This window comes from Oryzias latipes, chromosome 1, assembly GCF_002234675.1.
Source record: "Oryzias latipes chromosome 1, ASM223467v1".
NCBI lineage: Eukaryota > Metazoa > Chordata > Actinopteri > Beloniformes > Adrianichthyidae > Oryzias > Oryzias latipes.
This window is the reverse complement of record NC_019859.2, coordinates 24,747,199-24,766,968: the sequence shown is the minus strand read 5'-3', so window position 1 is coordinate 24,766,968 and position 19,770 is coordinate 24,747,199. Positions and strand designations below refer to the sequence as shown.

General features: G+C 39.6%; 1 protein-coding gene across 1 annotated transcript; it reads right to left on the bottom strand.

Moving 5' to 3' along the window:
• Positions 1–431: 431 nt before the first annotated feature.
• On the bottom strand, positions 432–17,442 carry c1qtnf6 (C1q and TNF related 6). Its single transcript, XM_020704896.2, has 3 exons — positions 17,103–17,442; positions 11,555–11,744; positions 432–2,309 (listed from the first exon to the last, which is right to left on the bottom strand). Exons 2-3 carry the CDS (start codon positions 11,730–11,732, stop codon positions 1,762–1,764), a joined length of 726 nt encoding a protein of 241 aa, XP_020560555.1. The 5' UTR covers positions 11,733–11,744; positions 17,103–17,442; the 3' UTR covers positions 432–1,761.
• Between the last annotated feature and the right edge of the window lie 2,328 nt (positions 17,443–19,770).

Sequence of the window (19,770 nt, the reverse complement as noted above, 5' to 3'; positions counted from 1 at the left end):
CTATTGGATCATAGTTTTTTGCTGTGGCTCTGTCAGCACAGCAGACCCCCCCCCCCCAAAAAAGAGCATAATTCTAGTGAGTTCACTCATCAGTATACGATCCAGTTATCTGTTTGTTCTCCCATTTCTCTTAGCCTTCACCACTGGCGACTCTGAAAATCATTTGTCTGTCAGGAACATTGTTAGTGAGACAAACTCAAATTTTATTATTATGTTTGCTTTCAGCAGACAGATGTGTTCACCTCATGAAGGAGTTTTTTTATTTTTATTACCAGACAGTTTGTGTTCCAGCTGCCAATGAACTTTTTATATGAAAATTTTGTATTTATTATAAGTTTATAAAAATTGAACAGGCTAAAATGTAACCATGATGCACATTGCAGGAAGCGCTTCTGTTTAAACTAAGAAATGACAAAAAAAACTCTCTTTTGTACATTTAATGGCTGATGACTTTCAAACTTTTATTATCAAGAATTCTGCAGACAACGAAAAGTGGCAAGCAGAGTCAAAAAGTGAAATACACACTGCGCAGCAACAACAGCTTCAAAGGTCTAAAAGCTAATAAAGACATTTAATGTACAAATATTTACAAAACTGCTCTGCAGTTTGTCCCTTTGTAAAAATACTTGATAATTAAATGTTAAAACCCTGATGGATGTTTGGCCAACATAGCACCTTTGTTCTTACACTTCACTTGATTGCTTAAAACTGGACAATTCCCCCAAATTATTAAAATATTCCTTATAGTATAGGTTCTTGCCTAACTTAGTAATTTTAGATAAATGAGTTTATTGGAGGAAATCCTCTGATTTTCAAGTTCTGCGTACTTTATTAAAAAGCCAGTTCAGCAGGATAACTGCTTTCTCAGGATAACTGTGAAAGCTTTCAGGTTGATGTTTAGTTCATCAGACACATTCTCATAGGAAATAGATAAAAATTGAAGTTTTGAGCGTTGCTTTATTGAATTAAATTGCAGGATTTTATTCAAATCATTATCAGGTTGACTATCGGTGTACTTGCAAACCCTACATATGCAAGCAAACTGACTTTAAATGCATTTTTCTTGGCTTACTAGTTTTTTCAATGTTTTTTAAAAATAACTAAATATTTTAAATGACTTGTGTGTAGATAATTTGCCACCAGACAGACAGATGTGCAAGCTGAATCCATATTTCCTGTTTCATGGATCCACAAAGCTGCTTTTTTTCTGTGGCTCCAAGGGCATCGTCATAGCAGAGGAAATTTCCCTCAATAATATGATGTACCACTGGAAAAATTTGCTGCAGCACTAAGCCTCATAGATCTAAACAATTAGCATGAGCAATGCAGAGCAAGAACAAAACAATATATTTTGTCTGTAATTTGGATGAACTGACCTTTTTAAGCTTTCTGTGATAAAGCAGAGAAACATTGATTTCAGACAAAAACATTGGTCTTAGCCTCACAGCTACTTTGCAACCACCTAAATGCGATTGCTCTAATTTAATTCCATATGAGTGATGCAACCATGGTTTTCCTCAAAAGCCAAAGGCAGAATAAAAATACAGTGGAAGGAAAATAACGTTTTTTAAAAATATAATTTTAGTGCAAAGAAAGCATTTCTCCTGCTGTTTGTTTCTGTTTATTTTCATAAAAAAAGCACCTCTCTTGAAAAAGTTGCAATTTCCTCCTTTTTGATTGTGGTTCTTTACAGAGCTGTGTGCGTGGAGACAAAAAGTATAAAGAAATAAAGACAGAAGGAAAATTACAACCTTCTCTGTTTCACTGGATGCTAGGAGCCACCAGGTATCCATTGAAAGTGATGTAAACATCCACATCATCACTGTAAATGGCGTTTTCCCTCTCTCTTTTGTAGAGTCGAACCCAGACCTCATCATTCAGAGCTAGATTGAACATGACGCTCTGACTCTGCATAATGGACCTCTCACTGGGCTGAGCATAGAGAATCACCTGCTCCTTGTCATTGTGCATCAAATGGAGGTAAGTCTCCTTAAAATTCCAGGTATGGATGTTGACATTGAAGAAGTAGATACCGGGCACGTAGCAGTAGAATTTACCTTTGAACATGTTAAAGTGTTCGTGGAGATTTACGAAAACTGTGTCGAACACTAGGGCCTGGTAGTAATCCACGCTGTGAAGGGCCTTGCGCCGGCCAACTGAGAAAGAAGAAGAAGGGATCTTGCAGGCGTCTCCAGGGGCACCTGCCTGACCTTTGCTACCTTTAAGGCCAATAGCTCCTCGGTGGCCAGGAGGGCCCTCTAAACCTGGCTTTCCAGGAGTACCTTTGTCCCCTTTGTCACCTTTATCACCTGGAAAAATACAAAAATAAGTTGAACTAGACATTCAAAACAACAGGACAACATGAAGGAATGATCTATAAAAGTAAGTTTGTCAACCCTCTACTGAAGTAAAATTTTTGGATGCACTCTGACATCCTTTCACATATTCAAAATTCACTAATAATAGTTTCTATAAAGAGAATTTTATTAGTAGCTGCATGTTGCTAAAAAATCCACGTTTTTCCAATATTTTACTTTTTTTTCTTTAGGGATTACTTTATTAAATCAGCTGTTTTTATTTGCAGCCTGTTGTCTGTCTTCATCGCTGACATTTATTAGGTACGGGCTGTTTGACCCTGATCCTCAATATCCTCCACTGTACTTGTTGTTCAACTTTCCCGTTGTCCCCCATTCACCCTTCAGCAGACCTTTAGGGGTCGCCAAAGCAAATCAGCTTTCATTGATTTGCATAGGTGGATGCAACGGATGCCCTTCCTGACACAACCTTGTACTATGACTGGGCTGGGGACCAGCACAGGAAGACTAGTGCAACATTTGGGCAACAAAGCCCAGGGAACCACACTGGATGAAGCTCATCATGCCCCCTGGGAATCAAACCCTGACTTTCCATAAACCCGTCCTACACACAGCACACCGAACAACCAGCCAGTCAGTCTCCATCAGAAAACCGAAGCAAGGTATGTCCAAAGTCTGTGCCGCAGACCGCATTTGGCTCATGTCATAAAATCAATAATCTGCGGCCCCCAGCCCTTTCTAAGTACTGTGTGTACAATTGCTTGATTGTGATTGGCTGACAATGATGGCAGCTGCTTCCAGACCTAGTAGAAATTGACGTATTCTTTATTGAAACACAAAACAACTGTGCCTGGCTAATATGCCAAGGGACCATGGCTGTTTTTGAGAAACCTGATAGAAGCATTACCAGACGAGACTTGCTACCTTTGACAAACTGGAGCGGAGTGTGTGAAAAATTGAAGCAACTTAAAGTGTTCTCACGGCACAGCAGAGTTTTTCACAAGAACCCGTGAGTCAAAGCACGGCAGACCTTTTATCGATGGAGAATTTATTAAAGACTGTGCAATGAAAATAAAGGAGAACATTTTTCCTAAAAGTAGCAGGAGTTTGCTAATGGTTGCCTGGCTCGGAACACTGTGGTCCGGAGAATTGAAGGCACTTTATCCGATGTTAAGAGAGTTGGAGGCAAAAGGAGCGGACCGACGCATCCAATATCGCTCATATTTTTAAAAGAATGGACACTTTGTCCGTGCACCCCAATGTCGCTCCAGACCACCTGCACATGGAGCTCCTTGAGCTGCAGTGTGACGTTGAGTGTCACAGTCAACACCAACAGTTCTATCTGATCAACTTTTACTGCCAGCTGGATAAAGGCAGGTTTCAACAAATCTGAACATTTGCAATGAAAATGCTGAGCTAATTTGGCTCCACATACTTGTGCAAGAAGACATTCTCTGTTATGAACCTTAATAGGAACTGTGTGAGGCCAAGACTAAATCACTCACTTGTGCGACATCTTGCACGTCATAAACCCAGCAGGGACTGGTGCTGTAAACAGTTCTGACCTACTTCCAGTGTCTCTGTTGACTCCTGTCTGTGTGTTGCGGGTCACAGAGTCAGTTCACCAAAGCTTCGATGTAATTTTATGGTCACAGCTAACTGCTGTAAATTTGAGTCGTGACCCATGAGACTTAAGTTGCAACCCACGTAGCTTCACCTCACCAAATCGGGCCATCTTTGCAAAACATTTGGACACTCTTGGCCTAAGCTGTTCCTCTGCAAGGCTTCCTTCTGGTCCTCTCCTGCTCTTTTCCAGGAGGATTCCTAAAAGAAACCTTGCTAGACCTTCTAAGAACTCTGTGTCTATTTTCTTAATTGTTATTTACATTATAGGCTGTTGTAAATCTGTGGCAACAACCTGTGACTACTTAACCTTCAGGGCCTTATGGTTCAAACAAAAATAACCAATTTATATGTGTCTGTGATCAAAGACATAGTGGCTTTTAATTCTAAATATAATAACTATTTGTGTTCCTGTTCACATGACTTAAATGTAGAAATTTACAGTAAGCATTCAATACTGAATAATTTATTGCATTTCACATGAATCCAGATTTATTGTTGACAAAATATATTTTTTTAAGACAGTCTGTATTTTATTTCTGGTATTTAAATATGAAATTCACAGTAATTTTGGTGAAAAATGTATTCAGATTTCTTTCTCTTCTATATGAAGAAATAAAAATCATTCCATTGCAAATTTCATTGAATTAACATTGTATTTGATGTTGTTACAAAAGTCCAAAGAAGGCAGGCTGAATGGTTGACCGTTATGCATTTTCATCTCACCAACTCTGTCCTGCTATAAGTTTGGACACCCCTGTCCTAAAGTACCTTTATATTTATCTTCATCATGTTGGCAGCTTTTCATTAGTTGGGATTGCTTTTCATCTCCCATCTACCATAACAATTCACAGTAGTTGTAACTTGGCCCAGGGAGGACACTGTAGCTCAGTGATGTCTGGTTGGGGGATTCAAATCCCAGAATTCAAAGGCAATGAATTTTTGGGTAAGGCACCTAACCCCACTTTACCCTCAGTTTTAAGAAACCTAGAAGATGTTTTGGACAAAACAAACTGCTTTAAATCCCCTCGTTTGTTTCCCCCTTTTTACCCATTTGTCAAGTTTTGAATCTTATGTCGATAAAGGTTCTCATTTATCCAGATGATGTTGCCTTGAAGTTGAGTCATGGCATCTGGACTTGAAGTATTCTTTCTTGAAGAATACTTCTTAAAATGTTTCCCCACTCAAATGATGAAGCCGGATAGTGTTTTATTAAACTAATCTAATAATAGTTGCTTGGCCTTCAAAAGGTTTTTGCTCATGCTTTTGTTTTTGACCTGCTTGAAAAAATCTTTAGCAATGTAAAGTAACGTAAATAGCTGACGACATAATGCTCAGGTAAAAGTACTGAGACAACAGACACCTCACATTGCCAAAGCCAGCTCATCCCACCTGCTCAGTGACTAAAGACTCTTTCTCTCTTTCTCTTCCCTTAAGGCATTTGCAGGGCATCGTGGTTAAACGTGTCAAAACATGACAGGAAAGCAAAAAAAAAGTTAAGCATTTTTGCAGACTTTTTAAAGACAATGTAGCACTAAGGCTAATATTGTACATGTATGCATATTTGTTATCAAGCAGGGAGAAGGCCTTAAATTACAAAATATTGCACAGATATTACTACTAAAAGAACATTTTTTTTGTTAGATAGCAAAGGGTTTTTACACAGGATTTTAATGAATTCTGCAGGCTTTCTCTGCACACTTTGGTGCACATGCAAATATCTCCAGGTCTTTTTTTTTGTGCCACATAAAGAAAATGCACTGTGAAAATTGCAGGCAATACTTTTTTTTTTCAAAGCCCAGACCTCATATAGCCTTTTAATACCACTAATTGTTTGTGAGGCCCAATCCTACATGGCAGGATTGTGACACAAAGCATACTGACCAGTTCTGGTCCATCTGCAAGCCCTATTATTCATTTTCTTAAAGTGCTGTCCATTTAGTAGAACTTAAAAAACTATCTTAAATTCACCAAACGGTGATATAAAGACTCTAAATGTATTGTTTTATTTTGAAAAAGATTGTCTCGGCTTTAATTCCGTCCCTCCTCCTATGATTTTCCTGTCTGCTGGATCATAATTACATGATTTATCTTTGTCATTTTTTGGGGGGATGACCGAAACTTTACTGCTGAAATGATAATCATTTGGCAGTTTCCAGAAGCAGAAGAGATTATACAAAAAACTTACAATTGGACAAAAAATGTTCACTTTTTTTCACGGATACTATACAAAGCTGCCCGATCGGATTTGCAATTACATACGAGACGATCGATAAAAATCCCTAGGACGAGTTTTTGTTTTCATCTGGTACTAAAGGTGCTGTTTTTTTAAAATTCAAGATAGCGGCCTCATTCCAAGATCAAAGGTCATGAAACTTCTGTGGTGTTTTAGACTCGAGCTAGTGTGTGTGAAATTTCGACAAAAATGTCGAATTCCCATGCTGTCGAAAATAACGAAAATCGCCAATTCTCAGAGTTCTCCACAAAATGGCGTATGGCCATCCCATAATGAATTCAAAACTTCTTTGAGATATCCCAGAGAAGTTTGTTTTGGCTTCATAAATGTATTTTGAAATGTATTTTTTGGGCCCCATTTGTGATTCTCGGCCCATTCATTTTTTTTGCAACATCACTCACTGTGTTGTCATCGTCTGGGGGGGGGGGGGGGGGGGGGGGGGATGCGGTCGTTTACTTTACCAAAAATTCATTTTCAATTTATCCGAGGTGTGTGCAAATTTTGGTGACTTTTCGAGTATGTGGCGGGGGTCAAATTTTGGCTCAAAGCGGAAGAAAGAAAGAAGAATAATAATACTGAAACAAAGCAGAAACAATATAGACATTTTTGGGTTAGAACTGCATATGTTTTTCTATGTATTTTGCTTTTTTCTACACACTGGTCATGTTAGTTTGGGCTTGTTCCATTCCTTTGAGGACTTTTTGGACCTTTTTGGAGGGCTGATTTTTTGTCTTTATTGCGGAAACAATTTTTGCAGTTAGGATTGTATGTGTTTGTTTGTTTTTTGTTGTGCTACACTCTGGTCTTATCTACTATACACAAAAAGATACTTGTTACAAATTCCATTTAAGCCAAGCTTTGGTTGAGTTTTCATGTTGGTAAAACTTTGTACTTTTTATGTGAACCAAATAAATGTCTTCTGTGACACAAACAAGCCCCATCTCTTAAACCCTGTTTTTGGGCAGCCAAGCATTCATGCTTGCAAGAAATACAAGTAAGGCATGGATTCATCCATCTTGTACTGGTTTGAGGGTTAAATGAGGGTTGTAGCAGACTTGGCATCAAATAACTCAAATATGAAGCCACAGAGTTATGACACAAGGATACAGCTGCTCTGGCTGACTTGGCAGCCAAAGAAACTAATATTAGAACCACATGTTCACACAAATTGTTTTGCAAACTATGCCATTAAAAAATTCTAGTTTTTTTCTTAATCCCTTACATGTCTTTTTTCACCCCTTGAACTGGTTGTGTCCACTTGACAGTCAATATGATGGAAAACAACACAGTTCCACTAATATACATCATCTCTGTTTGTGTTCCACATTGTCTACCTAGGGTCACTGCCTGCAGGAAAGGCCTCACTGGGAGAATATTAAGCTGATTTAGCCAAACATCTTCCTTTTCTATTACATAACTAATAAGTGAAGGACCTGTAGTTCATTTTAAGTGCTGTTATTGATTGTATATCTATATGTGTTTAATTGTATTACATCAGAAACACTTTTGGTTGTGAGTATTATTTAAGGACAGGGTAAAGGCTGTTAAGGTTTTGACTTTTCCTTAACAAAGAGAGGCACCACACAGGAAATTAGAATTTTGTTAGACCTCTGCAGAAGGAGAATCTGTCTGTCACAGAGGAGTTCTGTCTTCACAGTGCATGGAGCCTCTTTTCATTGAAAACTGAAGGTTGCAGACATGAACGTGGGTCGTTTCATCGGGAAGAACAGGAACATCATATCTTGTATAATCAGAACTTTTCATGTCATTGTTTTCTTACTGAAAGATACAACTGAGACAATCATATTAGTATGTAAGCAAATAATAATTATTTAACCCTAAAAAAGGCTTTGTTTGATTTTAGGCAACTAACAACCTTAAAGTCCCTTTCCAATCGTCTTGACATCTACTGTAAAAGCGTTCCCAGCTGTCTTTTAAATTATGATAATGCCATTTTTCTGCCAAAATAAAATAATAGTGTTGTTTTCTAGGACACACATTTTGCAGAGCAGCAGTAGTTGATTAGAAATTCTTTCTGGGTGGTGGTGGGGTGCTCGTCTGGGGCTGTGGGCGTCCTTCTCCGGTGGGGCCCTGCGTTGGGCTCTACCGGCGCGGCGGGGGGGCTGCTTTCCTGGCTGGGCTGGGGCGGCGCTCTCTTTCCCTCCGCGCCTCCCTGCTCTCTGGCTCTGGGGGCCTCGCGGCGGTCCTGCTGGCCCTGGCCTGGGTGGCGGTCTTGGTCGCCCGGGGGGCGGTCGTTCCCTGCCTGTTCCCGTGTGGCGTTGGGGGAATTCCGGCTGCCGCTGCTGCTGTGGCGGGGGTCTGGGTGTGGGGGTGGCTGGGCGATCCTCCTCCTTCTTTTCACATTCCACCATCCATTTTAGAAGAACATTAACAGTCACCTGAGCACAGGTGTTAGCTCACCTTTGCACTTAGTTTGCGTGATAGAATGAATGAAATATTTCACACTAGTTGGTTTAAAGGCATAGGTATGCGTTCGTGAACACTATATGTTTTGTGTACATGTTGACATGTGGACATTTTTTGCAGCTAGCAGGTGTGTTGATAATATTTGAGTGTGTGTGAACAGGCCCCGCCCTTTTTGTACTACATTTGAACCGTACCGTAATGATAAACAACCAGTAAACCTGTCTGCTCTATGCTGCTTCATGGTCTTACCCCCCCCCTCTCACTATCCCCCCCCCCCCCCCCCCCCCCCCCCCCGACATCCCTCCCTCTTCTTCCCTTCTTTCCTTTTCCGTCCGGTCCAACACCAAAGATTTTCAAACATGGTTGAAATGAATAAAGCTTGGCCTCAATTACAAAAGGGGTTTATTCAGTCATACCTTTGGTTTGTCTGAAGATTAATAACCCCTATTGTTAAAGTAAAATATGTCCAACACAAGAGGCCCTCAGCTTTCATCTGCCTGCCTAGCTGTTGGACAGGACAAGTTAAAAAAAAAAAAAAAAAAAAAAAACAAATTCTTTCTGGGTTGCGGGTGGGACAACCCCAACCAAACATTACTCATGCAACAGAAATGGAGATCAGTATTGGAGCTATCCAGCCAATTTTGAGCCAGATGCCAGCTTAGGAAAACAAAGGGTGTATTAAGACTGGAAAAATCTGTTCTGAACCTGTTATTTGATCTGTGTTCAGACTGCTGTCAACCGGACTATCCTATTTCGTACCAAAGCTTGTAAGCAAAACCATGTGACTAAAGATCTCTACAGTCATTGGCCAGACATAACAAGGGCGGGGCAAAGCAACCATCTGCAGAAATTATGGAAGTCTTGCGCTTTGCAATCCTTGTCGGGTTAGTTCACTTAAATACATTTTACATGTCGCTGACCAGTTTTGAACACCTGTATCAACATCAGGCACAACACTTTTTACTTGCTGCCGTGGTCTGGCTGAGGCATGGTGCAAATCGGTTACCAGCAAGAAGACAGCTATGAAGGCATGCTGATAAGCCTTTATGACTTATAGATTGTCGGGAAAACAGTGAGAAGCACTGTGTTTCAGATTAAAAGTTTTTTTTATGAGCCAGCATGAGCACTTTTTAATGAGTTGCTGGGTCTTATCGTCATGGTGTAATGGCGTTGTTTTAACAGGAATTCTGTTAAGGAAACTACAAGGTAGCTTTTAGGATGACATCACAACAGTACTGGGAGGTTGCCGTCTAATCAGACACAGAAAAGCCTGTAAGAAGCATTTTCAGCTGTGTTAAAATAAATGTTCTAACAAGTAACACTTTTTTTCTGTTTGATAACACGACTGTCAGGTGTCGAGGCCGCCCTCGCACACCTGCCTTAGGTTCCCGCTCCTGTTCTACATCTATTTAGTCTGCCTTTATAAGTCCTTCACTCCCTCCGGCCATTGTCGGTTCATCTGTTCTCTTCTATGGAAAAGACCACTGATCCCTGCTGGTTAAAGCCAAGCCAAGCCAAGCAGCTCAAAACCAAGCAAAGCAAAGCCAAGCCAAGCCAAGCAGCTCAAGACCAAGCCAAGCCAGGTCAAGCTAAGCAGCACCACACCAAGTCTAGCCAAGCCAAGCAGCTCAAACCCAAGCCAAGCCACTCCAAGCCAAGCAAATCAAGACCTTCCTCAGCCTTTCCAAGCCTAGTCGGACTCCAAAACTAAGCTGTCAAGCCTCTCCTTCCGGATCTTCTGCCAGTTCTCCCCCCCACCTTTTCAATAAATCTGTTTCCAGTCTGCATTTGGGTCCAGCTTATTCAAAACCTGCCAACGACAATCGTTGCTTTACATTTGTCCTTGGCTCATCCGTTGCATTATTCCCACTCTGTTTACATTTAGAGAGATACAACAAACATTTAGTACTTTGTACAAACATTTCTTTAAGGTTTCACTAAAATGTGTTGTAAATAATTGTAAGCACTGAAGACTTTACTGAGGAACTGTTGTTAAAAATATAGAACAAAAAAAGCTATTCTGGAAGACTGCTAAAAGATGTTTTTGTTCTGATAGCAGTTCTCTTCACCCAAACGCTCTCTTTCTTGTTGAAAGGGTCTGTCAACTTACATCTCCAACATTAAGTACACTTCACATTTTATTAAAGTGCCTTAAAGAACTCATGCTTGTCCTTTTCCAGTTGTCTTTTTAACAACAGAGACCTACATATGTGTCTAAAAAATTGAACTCCCAATCATTAAGTTTAAGTGCTAAATATCTGACTTTAAGTCATTTACTTTTCCAGCAGATTTAAATGTTTAACTCGCATTTAACAAGTGTTTATACATACACTTTTCCACAAAGAATGGGAATTTTTTTGCAAAATGAACTCCGTTGTCAAACAGAATGTTTCTGGGGTTTGTAATTTTGAAATAATCCCAGACACTTCCCTTTCTGAATGTCAACACAATGATGAAAATAGGCTATTTGAAAATATTATTTTCATTGCTTTTTTGCATTGCAAATATGTATTTAGCTGGATTTTTGCAACATGACCTCACTTCTGATTGAGAAGGCATACAGATTTATGGCAAAGACAGTGATTAAGGAAATGTAGTTATATTCATGTAATCATGAATGTAGTCAAAGATAATAATAAGGCATGAAATGCTTCACTCAGCCGCATCCAAACCCTGGATTATCTTCTAAATATGATCCGTGAAAAGATCTTAATTCCTGTGTTGATTTATGTAACCCTTGTGCTATCCTAGGCACTTTAACATTGGGAGTTGGGTCATCTAGACCCACTAGACAGTGTGCTGAACCTTTTTTCTTTACTGATTTGTGATCTTCATTGGTGTCCATGGATTACATGAAATTTTTCCACCATCTAAGATAAGCACAAGGGTTAAAATGCAGAAGCAGAACTGAAAAGTAGGCATGTTTTTTAAGTGTAAGCTTATGCTGTGGTACCTTTAAGAATGGTCATGTTGATGATGGTTTTAACTTCAGGTATTTGATAATTAGCTGGGGTTGAAGGTTCCATGTTGTCGCAGCACCGTCTGCACATTCTGGTAGGGGGTCTGGAGAGGGAGGGGATGCTGCAAGCCAGAGGAAGGAGCAACAGCAGACGAAAACATCCCGCCAACATGGCTGTCACAACCTAAAGCAAACAAAATGTTAAAAAGTCGTCAAAATTCACTGAAGAAAACGTTTAGTATGGATTAATTTTAGAAAAGTGCAGAACTGCTTTCTTCAACTTCTAGCAGGAAAGCAAGCCAAAACCTCCAACTTTTTGGGTAATTATTGTCTCCTAGTACACACTGCAACTTTCAACATTCCTGTGGAACACTGGTTAGATGTCAGAGAAGAAAAACTAGAAATTCTGCAAGTTTTGTGCTTTCCAAATCTCTGATGAAAGACCACAGACATAAAAGCAGTTTCAACTAAACACAAACAACTTTTCAAATAAAATGTCAGAAGGGCCAGTGGAGTTTAATGTTCTTCATGTATTGTCTTTCCAAATAAAATTACAGAAACATCACAAAATATTTCAAATGGTAAATTTTTTTTTACTTCCCCGGAGGCCCAAAGGACTTAACCACAGTCCCATTCACCCTTGCGCACTCACAGTCACACACTGATGTCCACTCTGCTGCCTTATGCTAAGTTCACACCTAACGCAATTTGTGTGTCAAGTTCGTGTCCGCTGCCTTTATTTTGATGCTCACCAAATTGTCTGTTCGATACTTGTCCAAAAATGTGTTCATAAACTTGACCTGCTGTGTGAGGAAGGAGCTACTGCCTAAAGAGTTTGGCCTCATCGCTACAAGGAACCATTGAATGTATCTCATTTACAGTTCATGGAAGACTTCAGTCCGTTACGTGCAAAACTTTATCGAAATTTTAGAGATATCGAAAAAACAAAATTTTGCTACTACAATTTCCATTAAAACATGAATGCATATAAACACAAACCAACTCAGTCATTCAAAAACATGCTGACAGATGCTAACAATACCTTGATTAACAGCAGATACATTTATATTTCTCATAAAAATGCATGGAAGACACAGAGACTGTTTAGTGATCAGATTTATTTCCCCCCGGCCGTCCCCCCAACTCCATCTGGATGAAGCTCGTCTGCTGGACTTTAAATATGTAGTTGTAGCGTTACATAAATTAATGCTTCTCTATGAGTTCTACATCGCCTGTCCATCCTGGGGGAGGATCCCTCCTTCATGTGTACACCCCTGAGGTTTCTTCCTTTTTTCCGGAATTCGTTTTTTTTTTTTTTTATTAGGAGTTTTTCCTTACCGCGAAGGAGTGTCTAAGGGCAGGGATGCCAGTTTTGTTTAGTCGGTTTAGTTATCTCAATTTAGTATTCTCCTATTGAATTCTATGTATTCATGATCCTTTTGTTTTTATGTTTTACTTTTTCAATTACTGAAATGAAGCCCATCGAGACGATTGTTGTTGTGAATTTGGGCTGTACAAATAAAATTCAATTAAATTGAGTTGAATTGACATGGTCACATGAGTCACTGCCATCCTAGTGGGCTCTAGCACTGTGTTTATCATGTTTTCTGCAGACTGGTTTGTCTGACGCATATTTGAGGATGAAGAGCAATGTATTTCACCCTTCTTTGATATGAATGTCTTGCTTGGAGGAACACAAATAGCAATTCCCTCATCTGGTTCAAAATCAGAATCATTAGAATCAGAATTTAGTTCAAGATAGTCTTCTTCTGATCATGATCAGTGATGACTTCCAGAGCCTCCTGGACTGTCATCTTTCTGCTTCTGCTGCTCATTTTGTAAAGGTCTGCCTGACAGAGTTTAATGTTGGAAGGACTCCCATGCAGAGAATCTTTTATATGTTTTGCCCCTCCCCCTGTTGAGTGTCCACTGAATGTGGGTTGAGTTTTCCCACGAGAACATAAATGGTTCCTGTCAAAAGTCATAACACCTATGCACCTGTGTGCGTGTGTTTGTGTGCGTGTGTGTCTATGTGTGTGATTGGGGTGAAATATGTCTCACAGCTGAAAATGAAGGAATACTAATAATAATAAGACATCCTTGTACCTCTAGTTTGACCGCCGGGTCAAATTGACCCGAACAGTATCTATGTGATATAAACATGCAGGGGGGGGGGGGGGGGGGGTTGCAAATATGTGAGATGAACCATTTTCATAATATATGTTGATTACGCTAATTAAGGCAAGCAGAAGAAGTTTCATGCTGAAAAAAATAATTTTAACTATTTTTGCCTCATGTGCCTCATGGTTCGGTTTGCCTTATTTAAGTCAAACAAAAGACCATTCATTGACGGCGCACCGTATATTCCAGTGTGCCTTAGAGTGAGGGTAATGTGGCAAATTTGGTTTAAGAAATTAGAGGAACACCCAGAGGCTCCCTTAATCCTTTTATTGTTGTTGTTAAGAACAGTCAGCAAAACAAATGAATAAAAACATGCTCAGTGTTTACTTAACACAAACCAAATGGTGAAAACATGGACGTTCAGAGTTAGTCTCATAATTTATTTTACTAATTTGATATATTCCCCTAATAAAATTAAACTTTTGAAGTAAAAAGATGTTCTTTTGTGCTGCAGTCAGTTTTCAGCTTATTGAGGCGTTTTTGAAGCTTCATCTACAAGAGCTCTAATGATTCTCTATCACTGCAGTGCAATTACTATAGCTGCATCTGAAATGGGATTTTCTGAAATGTCATTGTGTTCCCAAGTGGTGCTTTTGTGCTAGCTCAGCTTTACTGATGTTTTATTGGAAACAAAACAGATGGCTAATTTTAGTTTTCTTTTTAACAGATACTCCGGATGTTCCATCTGAAGCATGAGTCAGGAACTGGTGGTGGAGGGCCCAAAATGCAGGAGACCAGGCATAGTGACAAAACTAAAACATTTAATGCAACAACTGAAACATGCCAAAACCATGGAGAAAGAAATCTGTGGCAGGGCAGAGCAGATGCCCTGACACTGAGGAACCAGAAACTTATATACACTCAGGGTAGTTGACTAAATGAAGACAGCTGTGGAAGAACAACCTGAACCTTGTGTGACAAAGGACAACTAAGAACATGACCAAAACAACAAAAAAAACAAACTTAACAACAGAACCGTTACGGCATCATTAAGTTGGAAAACATTTTAAACTCATTTTGAGCATATTTTTCATATCCACTGCTCCAATGTGTACTGGTTTTTTATTCTTCTGATGAACAACCCTTCATTTCTTAAGTCCACGATGAACTCTATGACCCATCAGACTGCAGTTAGTGCTTGTCTAACTCACAAAGCCCTAAGGACCTTAACAGCTGCTCTGCTAAAGCAGTTTCATTTTGGGTGTTTGTCTTTGCGTGGCTGGAAAAGGCTTGTAGAAAGATGACAGGAGCTCTTGCTTTAGACAGCAATGCTGAAAGATTTGATCATTTTAAGGTTTTATTGAAACCCATAACCAGAAGGCTTCAGATATGTTGACAGTTTGATTGACAGTAAATTCAGAGGAGACACCGTTTCCCTTCATCTTCTTTAATTTTTTTTCTTTCTAAAAACCATATTTGAGATTCTTTTAGATCCAGTCTTTTGGGGTCAAATCAGAATCAGTTTAGAGTAAAAAAAAAACAGTGTAAATAAAATAAAAAAAGAAACTTAAATTTTTTTTAACTTGACAATAAACATTTACAATGTGTTTTTAAAATATTGGAGGACATATTAAGATTTTGAAAAAGAAAGTCATAAAATTGGAAATACTATATTTTAAACTTGAAAGAAATATTGAAGATTTGAAGAAAAAAAGGTCAATTTAAAACTTGATCTTGATTTTAATCTGTTTTTTCACTCACTTCAAGCTGATCCTGATTTGACCCCATGCAATCTATTCTTACATTATAGTTTATTTCGATATTCTGTGTAAACATAAAATCAAAAAGACATAAAATTCAAGGGGAAGTTGGTCAGTTCTGAACAAGAATGAGATTCGTAGGAGAAGCCAAACAAATTCTCTAGGGCTTCTTTTGAATGATGAATGTGTACAGGATGTGAGATAATAGGTGCACGGATGTGAGAAAACAAACGACTGGAGCTCTGCCTCAACATTTTTATCTGACTACTACTGTAAAATATGACCGCTCCAGTTATAATCTGGATTTGTCTCACTTATACAGTAAGCCAGATGTCAGGGGACAGGGTTGTGCTTACTGAATTTTTGGTAAGAGAATGCAGATTAATCAGATACTTTTTTTCCCACACTTAAAACTTCAAGTCAGTAAAGAAAGGAGGAAGAATGGATAGTGCAGCCCAAGCTTATGTAAGAAACTGCTTGAAACTTGTTTGTTTGTTTTTTTGCTTTTTTTGTAGAAACACTCTTCTGACACTGATAGATTTACATTTTAGAGTTTTAAAAGAGTCCCACAAGGCTTCTGCCTGTTTACACTGTGGTTACAACAGTTTTCCACAGTAGGATAGTTTACATTATCAGCAATCTAAACGTCACAAAAATACAACATAAAAAGAAACAGACTAGGTCCTCTACACTCCTCTCCCTCTATAAAAAAGCAAATAAAAGGAAATAGAAAATCTATTTTCAAGAGCGATGTCAGTCCAGATCAGTGCTGTGAGGTCACAGAGGGTTTGACAGGGTAATCCTTGGTTTACTGGTCTTTTTACAATAATGAGTCATAATGTTACATTTACTTACGCACTGAGAAAAAAAAATACCCCTGAAAACAGTTTTATTTAACCATACTTTTAACTCCTATTAATGGGGTTGTGATGGAAATCTAGTGTTATCAATCAACTACAATAGAGTAAACCTGACTTGCGACCTTTTTACTTTTGAAGAGCATCATTGACATTGGCTCTAATAATAATAATTGTTTGTGGATGATACAGTCCGGAAGTAGATGGCTGTGTTGCAGTAAAAAGTGATGCTCCTGCAACATTAAAGCTTTCACTTCTGTTGGTGTTGGCACCACAACAGAAAAACAAAAAAAAGGTTTTCTAAATTGATGGCAACAGAAAACATGAATCTTGTCATGTTAATCTGACACTTTCATTATCGTGTAGTTTAATTGTTTTATATATCTCAAAGTATGTGCACAGAAGCGTGAACAAGGAGCTGTGACAGTGACTGAACCCTCTGCGCGCGCACACACACGCACATCTAGGAGTTATCCTGGATCCAGTTTAGGAGCCACGTCAACAGCCTGAGCTTTAATTTGGCACGCACAAGAGCTCTGCGTAAAGGCGCACTCTAAACCGAAATGCGCGGCAACTGGCAACTTTGTTAAAAAAATAAAAGATTGCTGAGTTGGCGGATCCTAAACAGCGCTGATAATCCTGCACGTCTCTGCAGGCTCTCAAACGCGCCGCCGGCTGTTCCCTTTGCTTTCCCCGTCCTCCCCTCTTACGCGTTATTCCATCTTCTTGGGAAAAAGTTGCGCTTGTTTTATTTAGTCCTAAAGTCGCTGTCACATCACGTGACAGTGCGCGCTAGTTTCTTACCTGGCGGCTTCTCACTGCAGTTCAGGGGGAGTAGGAAGAGACCTCTGCTGCTGCTGCTACTGCTGTCAGACTGAGAGCTGGTTCCACACTGTAGGAGGAAACTCTCCCCCTCACGCGGCCCCCAGTCTATAAGGACGCATATGCACACGCCTTTGTTCTCTTCTGCAACATCATGGAACCACATCAGAAGTTTTCTCTCTGTGATCACCTCCAAACCTTTTCCACATCCCTCCCTTTGAACGGCATAACTCACAGAAGCAAATCACATCTTATGTAAGAAGAGTTTGGACTGGAACTTCCCAAACCAAAATATAGGTCACCCCTCCCTTTTTTCCTTTTCTGGACCATCCAAACTTTTCCCTGCTTATGACTTGATACATCTTTTTTACACTTATATCCATGTTCTTAAGATGTGTGTTACCCATTTTTCTGTGTTAGCTCCTGAACTGACACAATATGGGTTGTTTCTCCCAAGAAAAAAAAAACAATTTTCTTCTTTTTTTGTGTCACACATATACATACATCATCGTCTCTGCACTTTTGTTTTGTCAGGAACTTGTGTGTGGGAGGAGCTACCATAGGTTTTAACTCTTGTGCTATCCTATGACCCCACTGTAGCTTACAGTGTCATCTCTAGCCTATATAACTCCTTGTATGGATTATCTTTGATTCTTTTGTCTTGCTCAACCCTTAACCCTTGTGCTATCTTGGATGACCCCACCCTTACATTGACGTGTTCTCCCTACCATGACAAAGGTGGATAAAGGTGAAGAGGATTTCATTTAATCCATGGACACCAGTGAAGATCACAAATCATTGAAGAAAAAAGGTTCAGGGCACTGTCTTGTGGGGTCTAGATGACCCAACTCCTAATGTTAAAGTGCCTAGGATAGCACAAGCCTTGTTGCCACAATCAGAGGCGGTCCTGGCTGGTTTGACACCCTGGGCAAAACACTGGACCCCCCACCCCCACCCCACCCCACCCACCCACCCTTCACCCACCTTTTCCAGCCCTGCCCCAATAACTCAAAGCCTGCATACATACAATCACAATTAAGACAAGTTAGTTCACACTTAACATGCATCAGTTTGTGTTTTCTTTTTGAAGGCTGGCTGGCTTCTGGTAAAAATCGCCAATTTTTTTTTTTGAGCTGCATACCACCCTGAATTATAAATGAATTAATTCCAGTCATTACAGATGGTGCCATGAATGAACATCATTAAACGATTCAAAGGAAAACGCCTGATGTTCCTGCAGAATCCCCTGTTAGTGACATATCTGCAGTGAAAGGCATCCTGAGCAAAAACAGCTTCTTCAGAATTCAGAGCTTCAGGCAGCACAGCCTGGTATTTGTCTAATTGATTTAGAGTCTGATCCTAAAGCAAGGTAATCCCCTCAGACTTGTGTCCAAACTGTGTAAGAACCACTGTGAGAAACAAACAAGGTAGGAAACATGGTGTGGACGCCTAATCTTTAGGGTTAAACCCCATTCAGATGGTTCTGCATCAAGCAATCCAAACAACCGTCGCACATTTATGAGAAAGGCTGCGAATTTGAAATTTGGAAGAACCTTCAGAAGACTCCCAAAAGATCAGAAATGGCCGAAATTGTGGCCGTAGGAGACTTATGCAGTGGCAGAAACATTTAATTCTTAAATTCATTGAAACATTTACAAAACAAACAAAAAAAACTGTGACAAAACAAAGAAAAGGCACAGCAAGAACATGGAGACAAGAGGATCTGGTGGATAAAAAGCATGGATTTATATATCCCAAAGGACTAACTGAAACAGAAACAATTGTAATAGTTGAAAACTGCAATTTAGTGTGACTGTGACCAACTGAGAAACCCTTGCAAGTAAAACTTAAAAGACTGAGCCTGACAGAGGTCATTACAACTAAATAAATTACATCTAAATTAAGCTCTAGTACTCACAAGAAAGCTTGTGAAACCAAATCCAACTCTTCCAGGCTTCTCTCCATTGTACATCCTTGATGATCCCTGAACTTCGTTGTTTGTATCAGACTGATTTTTGTATTCCCACTGTTTATTTTGTGTGTTAAATGAGCATGTACACTTCTGCTGCAACAATAAAATTTCCCAGGCTGGGATCAAAAAGTATTTTTATCTTCTCTTTCCTCACATTCCATCCCTGTGCCTCAGGTCAGCTGATCAGCCTCTCCTTCACACACTGAGGTCAAAGAGGAAGAATTGTCTATTTGTGTATCACCGTAGCTTTGGCTCACTAAAGAAAACAAATGTTTGAAATATGAGTTAAAAAAAGTAAGACTTTCGACTCAATCTCTGAGGCACCGGCTTTTGCTCCGTGTGGGTGCCGCCCATTCATGACGTCAACCTAGAGCTGACATTGGCAGCGTGTCTGTGTTTCGCCAACGAAAACAAACAACCTCAGAGCTTTTGCACAGAAGGATGCTCATATTTTTCACATAAAAGGAAAGCGTTTTTGCCGATTAATGCTAGCTCTGCGGAGAACGTTGTTAGCCTGTGAGTGGTGCTGGCAGCGCAGGCTCTTCCTGGAAGGGGCTGTTCGTTAGGGTTTTAGAGGAATACTCAGAGATGCTTGAATGTATCAAAATCTTGCTTTCGGGTTGTTTTTTGTGAGAAAAAGAGTTAAAAAAGTCTTTGCTTTCATTTTTTTTGTTTTAC

Coding starts and splice junctions, on each gene's coding strand:
- c1qtnf6 (XM_020704896.2), bottom strand. CDS start 11,732: ATGTTGGCGGGATGTTTTCGTCTGCTGTTGCTCCTTCCTCTGGCTTGC. Junction 2,310..11,554: donor CAACATGACCATTCTTAAAG/GTACCACAGCAT, acceptor GTATTTTTCCAG/GTGATAAAGGTGACAAAGGG.